Source organism: Trachurus trachurus (assembly GCF_905171665.1).
Source record: "Trachurus trachurus genome assembly, chromosome: 4".
Classification (NCBI taxonomy): Eukaryota; Metazoa; Chordata; class Actinopteri; order Carangiformes; family Carangidae; genus Trachurus; species Trachurus trachurus.
The window spans coordinates 16,558,621-16,578,522 of NC_139898.1; the positions used below are offsets into that span (position 1 = coordinate 16,558,621).

The 19,902-nt window shown below is 41.7% G+C and overlaps 1 protein-coding gene across 1 annotated transcript in view; it reads right to left on the reverse strand.

Moving 5' to 3' along the window:
* Positions 1–594: 594 nt before the first annotated feature.
* The window catches only part of faf1 (Fas (TNFRSF6) associated factor 1), a 60,532-nt gene continuing 41,224 nt past the window's right edge, over positions 595–19,902 (reverse strand). The window contains exons 14-19 of the mRNA XM_083969956.1: positions 16,801–16,937; positions 16,576–16,664; positions 12,850–12,930; positions 12,191–12,268; positions 8,376–8,591; positions 595–1,733 (exon numbers count right to left, since the gene is read on the reverse strand). Coding sequence (XP_083826082.1) covers positions 1,650–1,733; positions 8,376–8,591; positions 12,191–12,268; positions 12,850–12,930; positions 16,576–16,664; positions 16,801–16,937 — 685 coding nt within the window. The 3' untranslated portion in view covers positions 595–1,649. The remainder of the gene's footprint in view (positions 1,734–8,375; positions 8,592–12,190; positions 12,269–12,849; positions 12,931–16,575; positions 16,665–16,800; positions 16,938–19,902) is intronic.

Here is a 19,902-nt window from a genome sequence, read left to right on the forward strand (position 1 = left end):
GATAATGCATACCTAAACTTTAATCTGCGTACAAGCTGAGGCTGAACTGTCCCGACTGGCTCCAGGTTCAGGTCAACTTGACTGACATCAGGCTGGTTTGTGGCGTCACCTACAACTGGTTGTCGTCAATAAGCTGAACATCAACAGGAACGTCATGGTTATTATGATCTCCAGCAGCCAGCAGCACTGTGGTATCTCTTGGGTAAAAGCAAACAACTCACAAAAACACATATAAATGTCAAATGTAGGTTTCTCTTGCTACAAAAATGTTCAACCTTTATCCTCTCATACTCCACAGGAGTGTCATAAAATAGATATTTATATGATCAAAGATGATTTTATATCAGAAATCAATGTGAAAATCATGTTTTTCCATCTACTCAAGGTTTATATGCCCTTCATAACAAACCTTTACTTAGCTGTAGAGAATCTCAAAGATCGCATGTTAAATCATCTGAACAGACTGAAAAGACGTGTGGTTGTGTGTGTGTGTACCCATCGTGAAGTATTTCAACAGATTTCTGGTCGAGACAAATTGATGTTCATATTCATATATTTTATATAATGTATATCAAACTAAAACTAATACAGCATCAAACTTAAAAAGGATCAAGAGAAAAAAAAAAGAAAAGAAAAACCTGAAAACTGAGCAATCCATTGGCTTGTGGAGCAGAGGATGTTAAAACCAGGGCGAGCGGAGACTGAAGAGGGCACAGCAGATGCTGTGGGTGTCCCATCACGTCCCATTCCCCGTGGCAGACAGCGGGTGGAGGGGGCCGGGGTGGAGGGTGGGGTGAAGGAGGGAAGGGAGGGGGTGGGAAGTCGCAGTTGGGGGAAAGGTTAAGGGGATAGTACAGGTGGAGATGAGACAGCCCAGACATCTCCAGGGCAACGTCTCTTCTTGCTGTTTATTTTTTATTTTTATTTATTTTTTATTTTTTAGCATTTTTTTGGATTTCAAACACAAAAACCATGTTCTAAAAAAGCAGCCTTGGTGTGTTGAATGTGGAAACAAGGGGGACCGAGTCCTTGTTCTTTTTTTTTTGTTTGTTTGATTTTTTTTTCCTGTGACAAAGATTTATCTGCTCAGTCTCTCAATGCTGTTATCGTACGGTGTTTGTCGTGTTTCTGTTGTGAGAGGAAAACCATGACAGCAGTTGGGAACGTGGATTTGTTAAGTGTGTGACAGGAGAGAGAGAGAGAGAGAGAGAGAGAGAGAGAGAGAGAGAGAGAGAGAGAGAGAGAGAGAGAGAGAGAGAGAGAGAGAAGGTTTGGGTGAGGTGAATGTTTGGCTGTGTGCTTATGATACTGTCTTTGCTCCTCTGTGCAACACGTGTACACTAAACGCATTCATGTACCACGACCAGGCCGAGGGCAGAGAAGCTTACTTGCACTTTTGTGTCACTGGATGTGCATGCCAGTGTATTTATGTATGTCTGAGAGGAGAGAGAGGACCGTGTATCGCTGTGTGTTGGTGAGTGTGTGTGTGTGTTTGTGTGTGTGTGTGTGTGTGCATCGTAGGCCCAGACCGGGAGGGGAGGTTTTGGGGGGTAAGGAGGGGGCCCATGCTCGGTGACTAGTGTGTGTGTCCAGCCAGTTCATCAGTCAGTTCATCAGTGGGTCCTCTCAGCTATCAGAGGGGCCAGTTCCTATTCCTTAGCCTCCAGGAAGAGCGTCTCCTGTGGAAACAACTTGGCCTCCAGCAGAGTCGACCCTGGATCCAACTGGGTGATCTGGGAAGAGACAAGGTGTGGGGGGTATGGAGAAAATATTAGCCCATCACTGACCAAATGGTTTAAAGCAACTAATAAATAATAAATTAAACACTGAATTAACAATTACATTTGCTTGAAATCAATATTCTGCCAATTAACAAACAAATTAAAAACAACAAATAATTTCAGCACCATGAGAAATGTTGCTAGTGCTAAATTCAAAGCTCTAACCTGCTCCTGTCAACAAAGGCAATGCAATTGCTGAGCAAAGTCGATCAATTTATAGCAACCAAGTAGAAAGTAGAAGTAGAAAATACATGTGACAGAGTCATAAAGTCTTTTCAAAGTCAGTTTAATTGTATTATCTAAACTACCTCAATTATATTTTCAGATTTATTCCTGTCAGTGTAAACATGGCCCAGGGATCCAGCCTTTACTGCAGAGTTCAATGAAAGTGTGTGTGTGTGTATTATTCTAACATCTTGTTTTAAAAAAACGACTGGGCAGTAATCTGAGCAGCTCCAGCTTTGTTTCCCTAAGAGGACCATCAGGTTTGTTTTCATGGAAAGGCTGGGGTCCAGAACAAACTGATGAAGGTTACAGGACAGGAGAGTGCATGTTATAAAAGTGTGTGTGTGCGAGAGAGAGAGAGAGAGAGAGTAGCAGGGATTGAGAGAACTGTGTGTGTTTTTGATGGTTAATAATGACTAATTTCAGCCGTGACAAAGGTCGAACAGGAACGTAGCTGATGCTGTAGAGGAGAGAAACATTTATCTCCTTCCAGTACTACAACAGCTATTGTCTAAAAGCACAGGAATAATTCAGTGCCACCCACAACGGAGCTGATCGAGTTAACTGACACGAAGGGGGTCTGACCTGTATGTTTTTTTTTTGTTTTTTTTAAACAGGACAATCTGACTCTCTTTCCGACACCCACCACCCCTGTGGGCCTCTTAGCTTATGTGAGCTAATCACCGGAGGGGTTGAGTTACATCGGGCCAATCTAACACCTGGGCTGAATGGGCGAGGTGGTGTGACACCAAGATGTGTCCGGGGCTTATCTGATGACTGCTGCGTCAGCCCCTCTGATTAGGGCTCCTATTCTAACCTCGCAGCGGGATAATTAACAGGCTCGCTGTACCTGCTGTAGAAGGTCGGAGGGCAAGCCCAGCGCGGCAAAGGTCGGCCTCACAACAAGCACAGCGATCGGCCTGAGACATACTATTGTAGAGAGAGAAACGTGAACTCTGACCATGAACCGAACCACCAGCTTCACCTTCTTCGCCCACCCTGTAAGCACCTTATCAGTTTTATTAATGTTTTAACAATCAAATGCATTGATTTGAAGAATAAAAACCCTGTGCACGACAAACAAAGAGTCTGTGTTAACTCCTACTATAGAAGCTGAAAACAGAGATATAAACACTTTGATTTAACATTTAACCTTGTGTTCACTACACAATCTGTTAAATTAGATTACGTTCAAAGACGCTGAGGAAAGGGTGAGAAAAGAAAAAAACAAAACAAGAAGGCAAGTAAATTAGGGAAAGGTGACATCAGCATCAGACAACCTATCCATCTCCCAAGGGAGTTTGGAAATGTCACACCCATGTGCATTTCGACTCCGTGTCTTTCATCTCCATGTCCTCATTTCAACGTGTCATTTAGACTCTTGACTTCTCAGCGGGGTCCTGGGGAGCCCGGTGTGGACAGGGAGGGGCTGCCACATCAACCTTATGCCCATCACCTAGTCAACTGCCTCATAGCACAGCGGGGAGCAAGGCACCATAAAGAGAGGTAAAATCGTGTGCCTGTTTTTATGAGGATATGTGTGTGTGTGTGTGTTTGCCGCAAACATATTCCATCCCAACGGTGGGGAAAAGGACCAACAGGGCTGCTGCGTTCCTTTTCCCACCTCAGGAGCAGCGCGTCGCAAATGGCTGCCATGCTAATGAACCCGACAGGCTGTTATGACACCACAGCATCAGGTAGGAGTAAATGAGGCTTTGGGGTGGAGCAGGTGTGTGTGTGAGTGAGAGTGTGCGTGTGTGTGTGTGTGTGCAGTCATGTGTCTGTGGACTACATATAAGCTTGTGTGTGGATGTGTGTTGTTGCTGTGAGTGAAATCGGGATGAGAGTTTTTGCTCGTGGTGCACCAGGGAGAGACAACGGGGGGAGAGCAGCATCTGACTCTGAAAAAGAAAGTAGGGAAACAAGATGCCACACTGACACAGGAGACGGGCGCCATCGGTGATTGTTTACATTGTTATCCAATTAACAGACCATAAGTATGGAGGCATCTGTCAACAAACAAAGCTGTTGTTTTTCCTCTGCTCTGTCTAAGCCATATTCTCCCCTCCTGTGCCTACACAGCCATGCATACATACATACATACATACATACATAAGACAGACACAATCTAGCTCTCTGCTTGCAGTTTGTTTTTAACCTTGAGTCAATATAATTTTCATCGGCCAATTTAGATCAAATCAATCAGCTGAATTAGGGAAGTGTCTGACTAATTTAAAAAGATGAAATTAATTTCCAAAGATTTTCATCTGACTAAATAGTATTTGTAGAAAAGAATAGGTTTTCCAGTGGTTAATTAAAAATACATAAATGAACAGAATAAAAACTGAATTGAACTCTGCCTGAAGCTAAATCTAAATAGATAATACAATATCTGGAAGCTCGGCCGTAAAAAGCCTAATTTTAAAACTGGAACCAATTAAAAAGACAGATGGTGCCTCTCGGCAGTCTTTGATATTTTATCTTTCTATCCTTATGAAAAATTGTATGACATAAAATAATCAGCTAATATCAACCCCATGTATTTGGCATTATCGAAACAGCAGATTTCACCACTGTTAAAACCACATAATTAGCACTTAACGTGAAGTTTAAAATAAATACCACAATTGTAAGTCACTTGATTCAAATGAATAAAACACACTGATATAACAGAGGCGGCGACACTAAGCAACGCTCGGCCATGAAAGAAAAGAAAGGGAAAATAAACACAGGCCCTCGAGATGTCCGTTTCCAATATAATCAAACGTGCAGCTGAAATAACGCATTTTTAATGAAGCCATTACAGGCCCTACTATGTTAATTAAAACCAAATAACTTGTCTGTTTTAAACTAGTGTTGTCAAGTGTTTATTTGGCCAATTACAAAAGCAGTGGGAGATCATTATCTGCTGCCAGGAGCGTTGACAGCACGTAGCGCCGGGGCGTGAACAGAAAAGAACAGACCAGAATACGGCACTTCAAAGGGAGAAATGCGCCGCACAGACTGGTGGGGGGGGGGGGGGGGGAGAAAAATGGGAGAGTAAACGAGAGAGCAAGTGAAGTGAGAGTGAATGAAGACAGACTAGTTTATGCTTAAGAAATATATTTGAAGGGGATTTAGGAGGAGAAAAAAAAGTGAGAATGCACATGGGGAAGAATATAAAGACTGGAGAGCAAAACAAAAGTATAATTGCAAGAGATGGGGACTGTGCAAGGAGGGAGGTACAGAGGGAGGAAGACAAGGAAAGAGGAGGGAAAAAGAAGACAGAGCGAGGGAAAGCTGGACAGAAGAGGAGATGGAGAGGGCTGAGGGGGAGGAGGGGGGAGGAAAAAGGTGCAGCTTCTTATATCAAAAAATTCTCTTTCGCTCTTATTAATAATTTGTGTCTGACAACATCCACTTCTCCTCCATCAATATCTACGACACTATGAATATGCAACTATTTAAAAAAAAAAGTTTAACTACCAGACACAATACGTCTCCTGCTTCAATGAGAAGTTCATTGTCAGAGTCTGTGCAGGGGAGCTTTCACATCTCTTCGTTAGTTGCACATCAACCACAAATGACTTCTAAACTGGTTGTGATGTAAAGTAAATGTGTTCAACTCAGGTTTAAATTGAGCAGCGAGAAACGCTCCACCTTTAACAGAGGAAGAAACAGGTAACAATACGCTAAACGCATTTCTGTGTGTAGGGAGACAGTAGTCTGTGCATGTAGCCTAACATCATGTGTAGTGTGGGTGTCTTTACAGTTTGGTGCAGCGGTGGGTTTGAGATCTGCGGAGAATATTAGAGGAAAAAGTCCTGAGGTATCTCTGAATGAAACTACTTTTAAAATAAACTACCCTTCTCCTTCCTGTGAAAACAAGTCAGATAGTGGGACAAGAAAAACAAAGCACACCAGTATAACAGATGTAAAATCTATTGCAGTGCAGCACACAGCTTCTCCTGCGCCACTGTTTATTTTTTCTGCATCTCAGGTTTTGTCTAAGAATCATTTGGGCAAATTCACTAACAGAGCTGGAAGAAGGATTAAGCGAGGGTGAAATAGAGTACAGTATCACTGTGAGAAAAATAATACGCTGCTCTGACAGTGTTTGGGTGTCTATGAGCAGCCGGGCAGGAAGAGCAGACTGTCGATTATTATACCGGCAGTCTAAACATGTTCGCCACAAGCTGAGGGAAGAAGACCTCAGGCCTTTCGGCAGCGGTTCGTGCTCAACAAGTATCAAAGAAAATGGTGGAAATTCTTGAATGAAAAGCTGAAAACTGAAACACTAAAAGTCCCCCCTCCTCCCTTCTTCAAACTCGCTGACAGTGATAGAAACGGAGAAAGGGTTAGTTCCCTGAGCACGGCTAAGCCTAGTACAAATGAAGCCAGTGTAAGGCCTGCTGTAGTGCTGAAGAGATAAGCCACTGATACCAAATGTTGAGGAAAAGACTGAGTCCAAAAATTGGAGACTAATAGACACTTATTGGCTAAGCTACAGGAAGGTGGCAAAAGCCTGAATCAGAGACATCTGAACTGGTTTCTCGTGTATTTATCTCAGTCTCAGATGTTGATTAACAAATGAGAATGAGAATAAATCTGTTTCCAGACTCGCAATATAGCTCTCTCTCCTAGTCAGTAATGTTGTAGTTTTTAAACCAAAACATTTGATAAAAGAAAATTCACTTGATGTTCTCAACTCGGACTGCGTAGACCCACTAATTTGTGTTACAGCTGAATGAATGGAGATGAAATAAAGCAGGCTGAAGAGGAGGGAAATAGCAAAAGAAAGAGTGACACTGCACAAAGCCACAGAGAACTCGAAAAGGGAAAGAAGGTTTCAACAGTTGTGCAGTATTACAAATGCAATAGTGGTCTATCCTCTATCCTCTGATCCTGGCAGAGCAACAGTGAGAGCGTCTGGACGGGATGGAGGCTTTCTATGCTCCCTCTCATTTAATTACAACACAGAGCTGGAGGATTAGACAGGGGCCTGTGTTCACAGCCTCATACTGGCACTACCACTGAGCTGCTTCCCTCCTCTCTTTCCCCAAATCTCTTGCCTTTCTGTTTTCTGGAATTATCTCCCATTTTCTTCTTTTTAATATCTTCTCCACTTGTCTTCTATATCCCTTTCTCTTTCAGACTGTTTCTCTGATTAAATCTTTTCTTTGTTTAAGCTTTTGTCTTCTCTGTTCTCTTTTCGACTAGTTCTGCAGTCACCATCCTCTTCTCGCTTCTCTACCCCTCTAATCCTCCCATCCTGTTTTTGCCGGAATTTCATCTGCGATGCAGACACATCTTTATCTCTGTCTCAAACACATGTTTACTCTTGATTATAAAGAGACAACTGTGAATCCTTTAAGTGACAAAGTTGTGAGCGGGGCATGTGTTTACTTGAAAATATTTGTGCATGTGTTGAAGTGTGTGATTGTGACGAAATGAAGAGTGTGAGCTACGCGTTAACGTGTGTGTTAGTTTGAGGTGTTTGCCCCAGCGGTCTCTACAGACTAAGATGGCACACTGCCTGGGCAAGCCTACACACACACACCTCTACACAACCACACCACCACCCACCCTCCACATGCACTCTTCTCTTGATTAATGGAAATCCCATTTTTGTTTCCAGCAGCATGGCTAATTAAACTGGTAGTTAAAACAGAGCTCATTAGCCTGCTACCACGGAGCGCGGCGACCAAGCCCTCTAATGACTGGTTGAAGCTGACGGAGTGCTGCCTGGTGTCAGCGGAAGAGCCATAGAGAATACTACTGTTAGTGCTGACAACTGTATCCTACCCGCAGTCACAGTGTACTGTATTCACAATGGACTGATACTAATTAATATTCACTGAATAATACATGTGCACAGGTGGAGGGATAAACACTTGGCTTAACTTTCCCCCATCACAGGTACAAGGAAACGTAGGCAGTGACGCACCGGCGCTGCTGCGCCGCACAAACACTGCAAACAACTGTGATAAAACACAAGAAAAACTAAATCTTCCGTCAGCCACAACAGATTGTCTTAACTATTGTCCCTGCTGCTCTCCACACACGGCTGCCACCTGAGATTCAGCCCAGGCCCAAACGGAAAAGCCAATTACAGCTGTGGATCTCTCCAGCAGAGATGTGAGCTGTGGCCAAGAACACTTCATAACCTGCTGCTACTCTTCTGCACTAAGGGCGAATTTAGCACTTGTTTGTGTGGGTGCAAAATTGTCACAGAAAAAAAAAAAAAAAAAAAAAAGCCTTTACCCCTTCATATGTGCAATTTAACAGACTAGATGTGTTGGGCCTTACTGTCTTTTTCAGTGTGCAGATGAACGTGTGAGCAGGAGAGGACAATTTTCAGGGAAGTGCGTGTCGAGCTGCACCACTCACATTTCTACGAGGGAAGGTGGTGAGGAGCTTGAACTCTTCAAAGGGGTATCCCTTGGAGGCCACAAAGTCGAAGAGGACCTGGAGCTTACAGCTGCCCAGGAAACGCCGTTCCAGAAACTCGCCACTTGGCGTGCGGATTCGCAGTTTGCTGATTTGCTCTCCAGCCTCCTCGGCGGGCTCTGGCGGTAGGGCCTGCTCCAGTGACAAGCGGATTGCCTGAAAGAAGAGAGTGGGAGAAATGCAGTATGGTGGTTAGTGTGGCACATTGACAATGTTGGAGACGCTTCATAATTACCAGAGAGTTGGCAAGATTTATGTTATGCTAACAAGCAACCTGTGTATGGGTATAAAACAGACAAATTTGCAGAAATCACTCTGGATAAGTGTTAATGAAATTGATTTCTCCAACTCTGGGAAATCTGACAGTTTCTTCACTTCACTAAATTATGCACACGCTATTCGTTGCATGCTACACAAATATTAATCGAGGAAATTTTAAGAAATGAAGAATAATATACAGCTTAATTACTTTTTCTACACACACTGCCTCACAGTGTTGAGTGTTGACTGAGGGCAGGCATGTTTACATACAGGTGCCAGTGAGATGCAGCTGTCATCACTGGTGCTGCAGATCTTGTTCTCAGGCCTATTAGCATTACAAAGTACTGATTTTTTTTTCTTTACAGTTTGTTCACACCAGACTCAGTAAGACTAATATTGTGACAGGTAGCCAGAAATAATAGGTTCATAATTAGATCAATTCAATACTGGGCTAAAAGGACAAAAATAGTGGGGTGCTTATGCAAATGAGAACAAATGTATTTATGATTAAAAGTTATTTGTTATTATAAAACTATAAATATATGCAGTGCAAGAGAGAAAAGACACCAGGATGTGCATACAATCCTCCCCTATACGTGAAAAAAAAAAAAAAAATCTGATAGTCAGTCGAGTGCAATTATAAAATGTCTCTCTGAGAACTTAAACCGAAGACTCAACAGTAACACTGGCAGTTATGAAGATGATGGCACACTGTCCAAACAAGTACGAAACACAAGCCAAGAACTTTCTCCCAGAGTCTGATTACAGCACTGTTGCCTCACATTAATTAAAGGATCTTCTTGTCCTGAGTATGTTATTAAATTAGTTGTCCTGTGTCTCACCCTGTTCCCTAAAGTCTGATGTAGCTTAGCAGGTTGCGGAGCAGCATTTCAATACGTTAAAAACAGCCAAGAGTGTTCCTCTTTCATGCTGTCTTACTGCTGCTCAGCCCCCTTTACTGGGAAATCTGAGATGGAGACTGTTGATTATCTCACTAGTGTCCACCGCAGATACTTCAATCAAAGTTGTTTCATAAGAGCTAAAATCTTACAGCTGCGCGAACTTTGGTATCACGGTCTACGGCGGCTTTAACTGGCACAGAGACAACAATCAACTGTCATCTTGCAGAGCAAAGCTAATCAGCTCTCCTGTGTTCTGAAAAACTGCGCTTCAGCCACTCCCTTGAGCCTTCCTCCTTTTTTTTGCTCTTGCCCCTCACCTCCCTCCTCCTCCCCCCCTCCTCCTCCTCCCACAGCTTGTTGTTCCTGTTTGGCCAGCCGGGGAGCATATGCTGTGACAACACGCCCCGGTTTTATTTACACACCATAATGCAATTATATTTCATAAGAGTGTACAACAGTAGCTCATTAGCAGCTTCTGGTGTTGGGTGGGCAGGGTAGGGCACGTGCCGCTCCACCATCAGCTCCCTCAGGTATAAGAGCTGATGCTGACTGAGTTAAAGGGGCCCCATGGGGCAAACTAACACACACACAAATAACAGACAGGAGTGTGGATGCGGTGGTGGTGGACATATAAATGCAGACAGAGAGTCGACCACAGACAGAAGCACAAACACCCACACAAGTCAATGGTAGCGTCCCTAAAAAAAAACAAAAAAACCACAGGACACACTTCCAGTCGAGCTTCGGTCCCCAGCTGATCCACACAGACAATCAGAAGCATCTCTCGGTCCGACTACCTGCCTCTCCAGCTCTGTTCCACTAACCACAGAGAGCAAACACATGACAGGTGGAGACCAGGGGGGGTGAGGTGCACCTGACAGCCACACAACTACATGCTAAGACCCTCTGAAGTAGGTGAATAGTAATGTCAAGCCACACAGGCACATGAAACACATGTAGCCCACCACCGCTCTTCTTTGCACAAAGGCACAAAATCGCAGAGAAAGCGTTCCCCCTAGCATTGTCTGCTCTCCGGTGGTTACTGATGTTTTTGTTGTGTCTGTAGTTTCTGTCAGATACACTAAAAGGTTCCTGTCTCCTCAGACTCTACTCAACTGAAAGCTGTCAACAACAAACATTAACAATAAAACTGATCAGACACAGCCGCTAAATTCACCTTTATAGCCAGAGCCCAACATCACTGCAATGTTTGAATACTACAAAATGTCACAAATGCATCTACGCAGTGGTCAGGGGTGAGGTGGTGTGGCAGTCTGTCCACGATAACTCCCTGTGGCTAAATAAAAGCCAGTCAGTGTTGTAAAGGATAATGTATTAACATTTATGGGAGGAATGATTTAAAAAACAAAAACAGCAGCCTCAGCCTGAGCTGTCTCGATGAGGTGGTGCAGTTGTCATGTAATCTAACGTTAATATGTGAATGCAAATAAAAAAACGAATGTTCAAGGATAATATCAGGTTTCTAAAACTTCATAGAGTGTAAATAATGATAGTCAGATTCAAGAATTAAGTATAAATTGTAAACTGTGTTGTTTATATCATATACAGTAGAGTATTACATTTGTATGCAGTGACTATGAGCAAAGAAAAGTAGAATAACAAAGCAAACTGATATTGCTCAAATAATTTCTATGTGTACCATCAAATTTAATAGTTTAAAAATCTCATGTTGCCATTCTGACAGATATATGGATCTATGACTGTAGCACAAGCACAACACTAACGCCGTGGTGCTCGGGTAGGAAGCACAAAAAAAAAACGATGGCCATTGTTGTTTAAAATACACAAGCGTGCACACAGTTTGGTTAGAGGACTGCAGTGATATAATTAAGAAGGCCAGGTCCAGGGCTCTTTTGTTGTTGTCTGTTTAACTTAAGAGACAAATCACCTGAACAAGCTGGGTCACCCGATACCACGCAGCGCCCCAGGCTCTCTGCTGCTGGGTAAACAACAATCACTGAGGACTACACTGTATTACTATAGACTGTATTACAACAATGGTGTCATCCTAGCAGACAATAATTGTTTTCCTTGTATGCGTGACAGTGTGTCAGTAGTGTGTCTCCCAGTGTATGTGTATGTGTGTGTGTGTATTATCCCCCTCTTCACATACAATAATTGTTTTCCTGTGAATGTGTGTGTTTGCTTGGGAGGTGTGTGTTTGTGCACGAGCCAGTGTACATGAATTGCCTGAGTCTTTTGTTCAGTTGGGTTTCAATACGAGGCTGTGTGCTATACCAACGTAAAGCAAGTTAAACCGAACAATAACTGTGTGTATGGAAGGTCTAAGGCCTCACAGTAATTAGGATATTTCATTCTTCTGAAATCGCTGTATGCCTGTTCACCCACAATACACACGCTTCACTGATTGGCAGGCTTCACTAAAACCTCAATCCCATTGACTTATCATGGTTAAGTGAGAACAAGACAGAAAACAACAACAACACAACGTGCACTGATGAAACATTTCACTCTGACTCTTCCACCTTATACTGATGATAATGATGGAATATTCATTTAAGAGAAAACTTGCACAGTGTGAGTACGGCGTGTACATGGCTGTCTTCTCACCTCCTTCTCGTCCTCCTGCTCCTTTCTCATCTGTTCCTGGCGAACTTGCTCGGCCTCTTCTCTCTCTTGGGCTTCTCTCTAAAAATGACAGGAGAGGAATGTAATCAATGTGACAGCCGAGTCAATCAAACAGAGTGACGTGCAGCCCTTAATTTTGGTGTGGTGAATCACAGGCTGTCACTTTGATTTGATTAGTCATTGTGGATATTATCCTCATGATCAGAGCAATGTCATTTTCTTGGCACTGACATTTCCAAAACTGGAACAGTAACTTCCTACTAACTGATTATCAAGGCAGTGACTTAAACTGTCTCTATTTTAGTAGATTGTGTTCAGACAACTGGGCTGCTATATGGGCAAATTGAATGAATGTTTAAAGTGTTTAAACTCTGAAATGAATTCAAAAAAATTAAATTAAATACCAAGCAACTGGTCTTATGTACAGTTGGATGTCTACTCTACACATGATAATATGGTTATTAGCAAAACAAATCATTTTAGAATAAGAGAATATTCTAAAATGAGAAGAGAATGAATGCTTTTTATTAAATCCCTCTGGTTTTTACTTTAAAACAGCATCAGAAGTGATAATGGTGCTATGCAACAAAAATAATAATAAAAAGATGTGATAGAGGAAAATGTGTTTGTTTTTTAAATACCTTCTTACGATCAGCCTCTAAAGACAGACGGTAGGCCTCATCCTGTTCTCTCTTCACCATCTCTCTTGCTTCACGCTCGTCCTGGGTGGAGGGAGGGGAGAAAGAAAGCGGGGCCCATTAGCTAACAAGACAATAAAGGATACACGGGGACAAAGCATCTAAGCTGAGGAGCCAAAAAGAATCGAGCAAAAGGAAAAATGCAGCATGTCAAGTGTGGTTACGTACAAACACCAGGTATGAAAGAGTAGCACCAGAGGGGAATTCATTATGACGGGGCTGTCATTTACCAGACCCCGAGCTTCTTTTATGTTTCCTCATCTCAGTTTCACCGTCCCTTTCTCTTTCATTCACTCTGCGTCTCGCTTCCTGTTTGTACAGAGGGAAGGGGAAAGGCGGCCTTTCTCTTTCTACCTGCTGTGGCTACAAAGTGTTTTATAAAGACTGGGACTAAATACGAGTGCCCATTGTGTTAACAGTGCACAGCCATTAGTTTTCCATTTTCTGAAGGCCCATGCTGTGTGCCAGCCCGGATATGGCGAAGTAAGCTTATTGTGATGATCAGAGGACTACTGTGCAGCCAATCAGTGGCTAAGCAAAAGGACAGTGTGTATTGTTGCATTCAATCGGAAAATGCAAAGGATACATTTGTGCTTTTGACCCGCATAATAGATGAACATTGAAAGGAAACTGTAAAAGAATGGCAGACGGGGACAAAACATCAAAAGTGGCAACCTTCAATGGCCCGGCCCTGAGTCACGCAAACAAAGTTGCAGAGTAGTTCATGTTAAATACTCATTTTGTGCTGTTGTAAAATGTTTTCCAATTCACCATCTGCATCGAATGCCCTTTGAGAACCAGAGGCATGAAGTGAAATGTTAATTTACCATGAATCTGCTTAAACAATGTGATTTTCCTCTACGGAGGAAAACAGAAGGAGATTTCTGCATCTATAACTTGGCTACCGATCAAGTTGGTGATACACATGCTGTCTTCTAGAGGTAATGACAGGCTTATCAAGTCAGATGTCAGAAATTCAAGCTGTCAAACATTTAATAATTATTCACAAATAACAAATAATGGAAAGAGTTGCAGTTAAATTTAGATTAAAGCTACTTTCATTAATAAGGCAAATTAAACCTGATTTGTTTTTTTATGAATACTTTGGCCCAGTGTCTCACTGTCACTCCACAGCCAGAGGATCCAGAATTTAATACGAGCACTCCTGTCTGTGGACCTTTCATACTCCCTGATGCTGGGATATGTACGTTTGGTGCCATTGACCGAGCTACTGGCTTTAGAGCGCCGCTGTTTCTCATATACAGCCTTATGTGAAACCAGCTGTTTATCCCCAAAATCAACATGGGTTATTTTTGGCGGTTGCTCACATGAAAAGCAAAGAAGAAAGCCCCCGATGCTGACAGATGCAGACCACAAAACCTGCAGTGAGTAATCAGCCGATTACTAAGTACTAAGCTAAAACACAGACAACCATAGGAATGACTGGCGAGTCAGTAAGGTTGGTTGAAGTCACAGTGTGGCTGCCCAGCTGCTCCGTTTCCAGACAGACACAAAAGTCACTGTCAAAGTGGAATGTCTGGGTTAGGTGGGTGTCTGTGTTCGTGTCTCAGTTTGCCTTTGGAGGGTCGAGGTGGAAAAATGGAACAAGAGAAAAAAAAAGAGGGAGAAGGAAACTCAACAATGCCTGAGAGTTGCTACAGCAAAGACAGGATCGGTGCTGTGTCAAGGTTGAGTTCACCTGAAGATGGAATGAGTCCTGTCAGACGCAGGATATACTTAAATCCTGTGGTTATTGGTACTAATCATGAATAATCACACAGAACATTATGCTCTCATCATCACTTACATGCTATTTCTTTCTGGCCTCTAATGCCTGGGTAATTATCACACTTTAATGGAACAGCTTCACTGCTCTTACGCTATGGCGAATCTAATTTCTTATTTCTCTGACAGATCTCAACCCAGTTGTTAGAAATATAATAGAAAGAAGAGGAAGAAAAAAAATATTTGAATTTTTTAAAGCACAAAACACAGTCACCTTGTAAGAAAAGAACCTACAGTGTCAAAATAGAATCTTATATTTAACAAAACCACATAATTAGTTCAATATACATTGCATCCAAGTGAAACAAATCAGTCTTCCAGGGTGAACGGGCCTAAGTTTTGAACGTCAGTCCTTTTGGTATCAAGTGAAATGTGTCCACAAGACATTTTGGAACTGTTAAGTAGTGAAAGCTGGCACAAAATGTCTGCTGAAATGTAAATCTAAATGTTGCCAATTTTAGTCAGTTTAATTTAGGCACCATTTGTGCATTGCAGCTTTTCTTCAGACAACATCAAACATTTGAGAACTTATTTGTCAACTGAAAAAAAAAAGGGGTTCGGCTTTGTAGAAAAACTTGCTTATAACTGATGTATTGACATGTATCACTTTAATTGTCATCTGTACTAAAACACAGGTATCCTTTTGCAACTGGTCAAATAAAATGTCATAACCTCACGTATGAACCTGCAATCATCTTTATGACTCACAGTTTAATCTGACACATGCACATGCTCCAAATACTTCATGTCACTACTTATTATTTTTTTTTTTTTGAAGTGTGACAACCCACAATAAAGCCAGAGAATTGTAGCAATAACAACAACAACAACGCAGAGAATAGCTGTCATTCAACAGCAGAAAATGCCAAACCCTAAGGGTGTGTGTGTGTGTGACAAGATTTACTGCTTAACCACTGTTCCCACAACTCTGTGCTGTGGCTCTTGGATTAACATTGTTAGGGAGGCAGTTTGGTTGACTAATTGTAAAACTAATAATTTGGCATGACATGTGTCATCTATAGATATAGTAGTCAAAAAAAAGGCACGACAATGTCAGAGGGTGTGGGAATATGAGGGACGAAGCATTTCACAACTGACACACTGCACAGAACTAAACACCTGGAAGGATCATCACAGATCAACATAAACTACACAAATCTTCATATTAATTAATAACTCATTATTATTTGAAATATTAAAACATGAGTCTTAATTTGTGATTCTATAGCGACTGTACTACACTAAATTCCAAAATATGAAAAAATATTTTGTTACAACAAAAGAGAAAAACAGAGCTTGGAGGATTATGTGAATACTCTGCGAAAAGAAAACTTGCCTGAACAAAAAACACTTAGTATGTCATTCATTCTCTTCTTTGATGTTGTGTTGAAATATCAGTGAGTGGTGCAGAGGGGTCAGGTGAAAGTCTTGTGAAGAGACCTCCCTGTCATACTGTCCCAGATTCCTGTCTATGACATGAAAGATCACTGTTCCCTCATATTATTGTATGGAGGAGGGTATCTGTCAGGTATGTTTGTCCACTTTCTAGTGGAGTAAAGTATGCCACAGTTTAACAATGTAGTCTGATCTGCCCTAACATGTTGCCATTCATCTCCTGAGCAGGACACAATAGACTGGCTCTGGCTTAAATAAGGCCACCAAATGTAGCTAGTCATACAGCTGAAGTTGGTTTAAGTTTGTACTAGACGTCTTCCTATTCCACACCCTAAACAAATTAATGTATATGAAATATTACCTCCCGTTCATTTCTTTCTCGATAAACCAACTTAAAAACAGTCAACCTGATCCCAAGCGTTTTCTAAATCTTAAAGAATCAGAGCCCAACATTTTTGTTTGTTTGGCTGCTCCCTGCTCAGACCTTACCTCATCTTTGATGTCCTCCTGCTGCTGTGCTGTAAAGATTTCCATTGCTCCCATTAACCTCATCATCAGCTCGTCCACTGTCGTATTGCCTGAAGATTTTAAAAAACAAAACAAAACAAAACAAAAAACAGTCATACAATCACAATCAACACTTTGTCATTTATCATTTTTTGCATTTGTCTACACAAGTATTGATAGTCATATTATTAATGAAGTACAAATTACCTTGTATAACATTTAGAACTTCATTGGACGTGCGTTTGCCCATGACTATTAGGAGCAGGGGGAATTGGTCTGTTTTGTATGTTCGTATAGTTTGCGTCACCACACTTCCAAAGTGCCTCGTACACATGGTGAGTAGTCTGGAAGCAAAGAAGGAAATCCAATACAAATTTCACTTTTTTATAAAAACAAAAACCTTTCATTGTTTTTCTTGGAAGTGAACAACTACTTCAGAGCCTGCAATTGAAAAATAAATAAATTCAAACATAAAGGAGACAAACACATACAAGCATGTGTACAAACATTTTTACAACATATGGAAATGAAGGTGTACACTCCAGCTTTTGAGACTGCAGCAGAAGAGAAATACACACAACTCGTGGCATTAAGGACTTTAAAACCAATTCTGCATTTCCTTATTCCATCAGAGTGACATGCTATCTCAATTGGAACCGTAGATGAATTAGTATTCCTCACCAGACACCCATGAATTGATAGGGCAAGAGAGGATTTCTTATTCCATTACAAAGACAGAACTTTTTAAATTAACATTTCAGAGAGGGAAAAGGGTAGCAGGCAGCCGGGGCCCCGCCAAGCTCCCTGTAAATGTCATAATATTAATGAATTGCTATAGACTGAATGCAAATATAGATTAGCTTTTTCTCTCGCCTTTTAATAAGATCTACTTTAATAACTGGCTGGTAAAATAGAGAAGTAATGGAAAGGATGGAGGGACAGCAGGTCAGGGGAAGAAGATAGATGGAAGAGGTGTTGTCTGAGAGGAGGTATAGCTCATTAAAACATGAAGCCAAAGCTGCAGCAGCAACTTTCAGACTTTTCAAACTGTGAAACTGACTATTTGAGTTTATAGTGGTACTTCCTAAAAACAATAATCATAACACTCCAGACTGAAAGATCAGTGAACAACGGGAAGCTACAGGGCCGGAGCTCAAAGAAGACCAGACTTTAAGATGTTATTGGAATATGATTAAAATAAAACTTCTCCAAATGTTGAACTTTCAGTGACCCACGTCTTGCAATGAAAAAAGTTGGGTACCCTAAATCCTACTGATCATTCTGTCCTGACATTTGTCCCTGTTTAGACCTCTACCGTGGCAGACCATAACAATAGCCCACAGGGAAACTCTAACCTGTAATGAAAGGGCCAGGGAACAATGGACACTAACTTGAAGGGTAATCCAATCTTAAACCTCCCATTAAGCACAAGCCAACCTGCTTTGGTTTCTATCTCAGAACTAAAGGAAGTCAGTCCACCACAGCAAAAACCATCGCCGCAGCAGAAAACTGCTCGGTGTGGAAACTCGGCCTGGAACCGCTGCATACGCACTGTCACTCAGAATGGGAGAAATGTTGTAATCAGGATATGAAACACTAATGAATCCACCTATAGAACAAGCACGGACACAGCACGGAGAGCAGGAGGAAGTCAAGCTGCTCCAGGAGCTGAGGTGAACAGTTCACCACAGTCTCATCCAGCCATAACATAACGTGGTGAAGAATGTAGCCTGGTCCATACCAGGCCCTTAAAAACCTTCAGGGGTAACTAAATGTAGAGGAAACACCTGCCTGGAACTTGCAACTAATGTGAGCTAAAGACTTTGGTTCAGTGGTTAATGTGATTGACAGCTTCTAATTTGTCACCCATCCCACCTCCTTGACGCACTGCACATCAGGGCAGCTAAAATAGTAAATGTTTCCCCGGACTGTCACGTCACATTTCTTCACATCAAGCTTGTGCAAGAAGATATGAGTAGACTGGTTAAACCTGACAGCTGCTTGACTGAGCAGCTGATGAGTCCAGCTTGTACAGTAGCACTGCAGGGAATATTTTTACCAGCCACCTGTATGGGAGGGTGAAGTATGGGAACCGGATGCAGTGATAGCTCACTGTGTCATACACACTTTGTTTCAGAGCGAACATGGACATGTTTTGATTTGAAAATGACATTTTGTTCTCTCTCTAAACCAGTTATGTTTTCAGATCGGAGGATGTCAAGAGGTGAAGTCAAGTGTGCAGAACAGGTTTGCATATTGGTTGGTCCCTGCTCTTATAGGTTATGACACTAATTTACACTTAAAGGTCATTAAAAATATGAAAACGCAAATGTGGTGTGAGACTCAGAACTCTCAAACACGTGAGATAAAATTAACTTACATGACTCTTCATAACCAAATTCTGTTGACTTGTCTTTTGAACAACTGCACAGTAAATATGATTTGACCAGCAATACCCTCGACCAATGTCTTCAGTTAGAACTTTTACCTGTACTTGCATCCCTTACAGCTCAGTGCGGTCCCAAAACCATAAATCTTTAGCAAGATGGGGAAAGGGATTTCGACATGGCAACTGATTAATGCCAAGACAGTCAGTTAGCAACTATTAATGCCAAGTAAAGACTAGTTAATTACAACTTCTTTCATTAGCCTTACCTAAACCCACAGAAAACACACAAATTCAAACATGAATTGTCTGAAATGTGCTTTAGATGTGGTGTAGAACCCGGCTCTTTCCAGCACTGTCCCTGGCCCTGTACTAAGGTGAAGCTCATCAGCCACGACTTCTGTGACACCTTGACCAAGGACACTGGAGCTACCTTCCCATTAGATCCTGGACTTTCCTTAGTGGTGACTTTTAAAAAACATCGCCTTATCTGCAGCCTTACCTGGAGTATATAAAAACATCACGGACACCAGCAAAACAATCCATCTGTTAACCTAAGACCTATTTTAGGGGGAGCTAGATGCACTTGTGTTATATAAATGTGAAAAATTAAATTTTCCACAGGAGGACAAATATCAATAATATGTATTGCAGCGCTATTGTACAGGTGTTAAATGGCAGGCTATTGTATACTGTTGACTGTCAATACAAAAGAGATGGCCGACTTTATTAAAACCTTTCTTTGTGCTTGCACAGATATGTTACCATGGAATAAAATGTGTAATAGATTTGAAGTAGGAAACACACTGATAAATTGATCTAACTTGTAGCGTGTTTATCTACTGACAGTTTTAATATTTGCCATGTGCCACTGAAGTGCAGCGTCTGTATGATATATCAGATTCATTTCCCATGGGTGACAA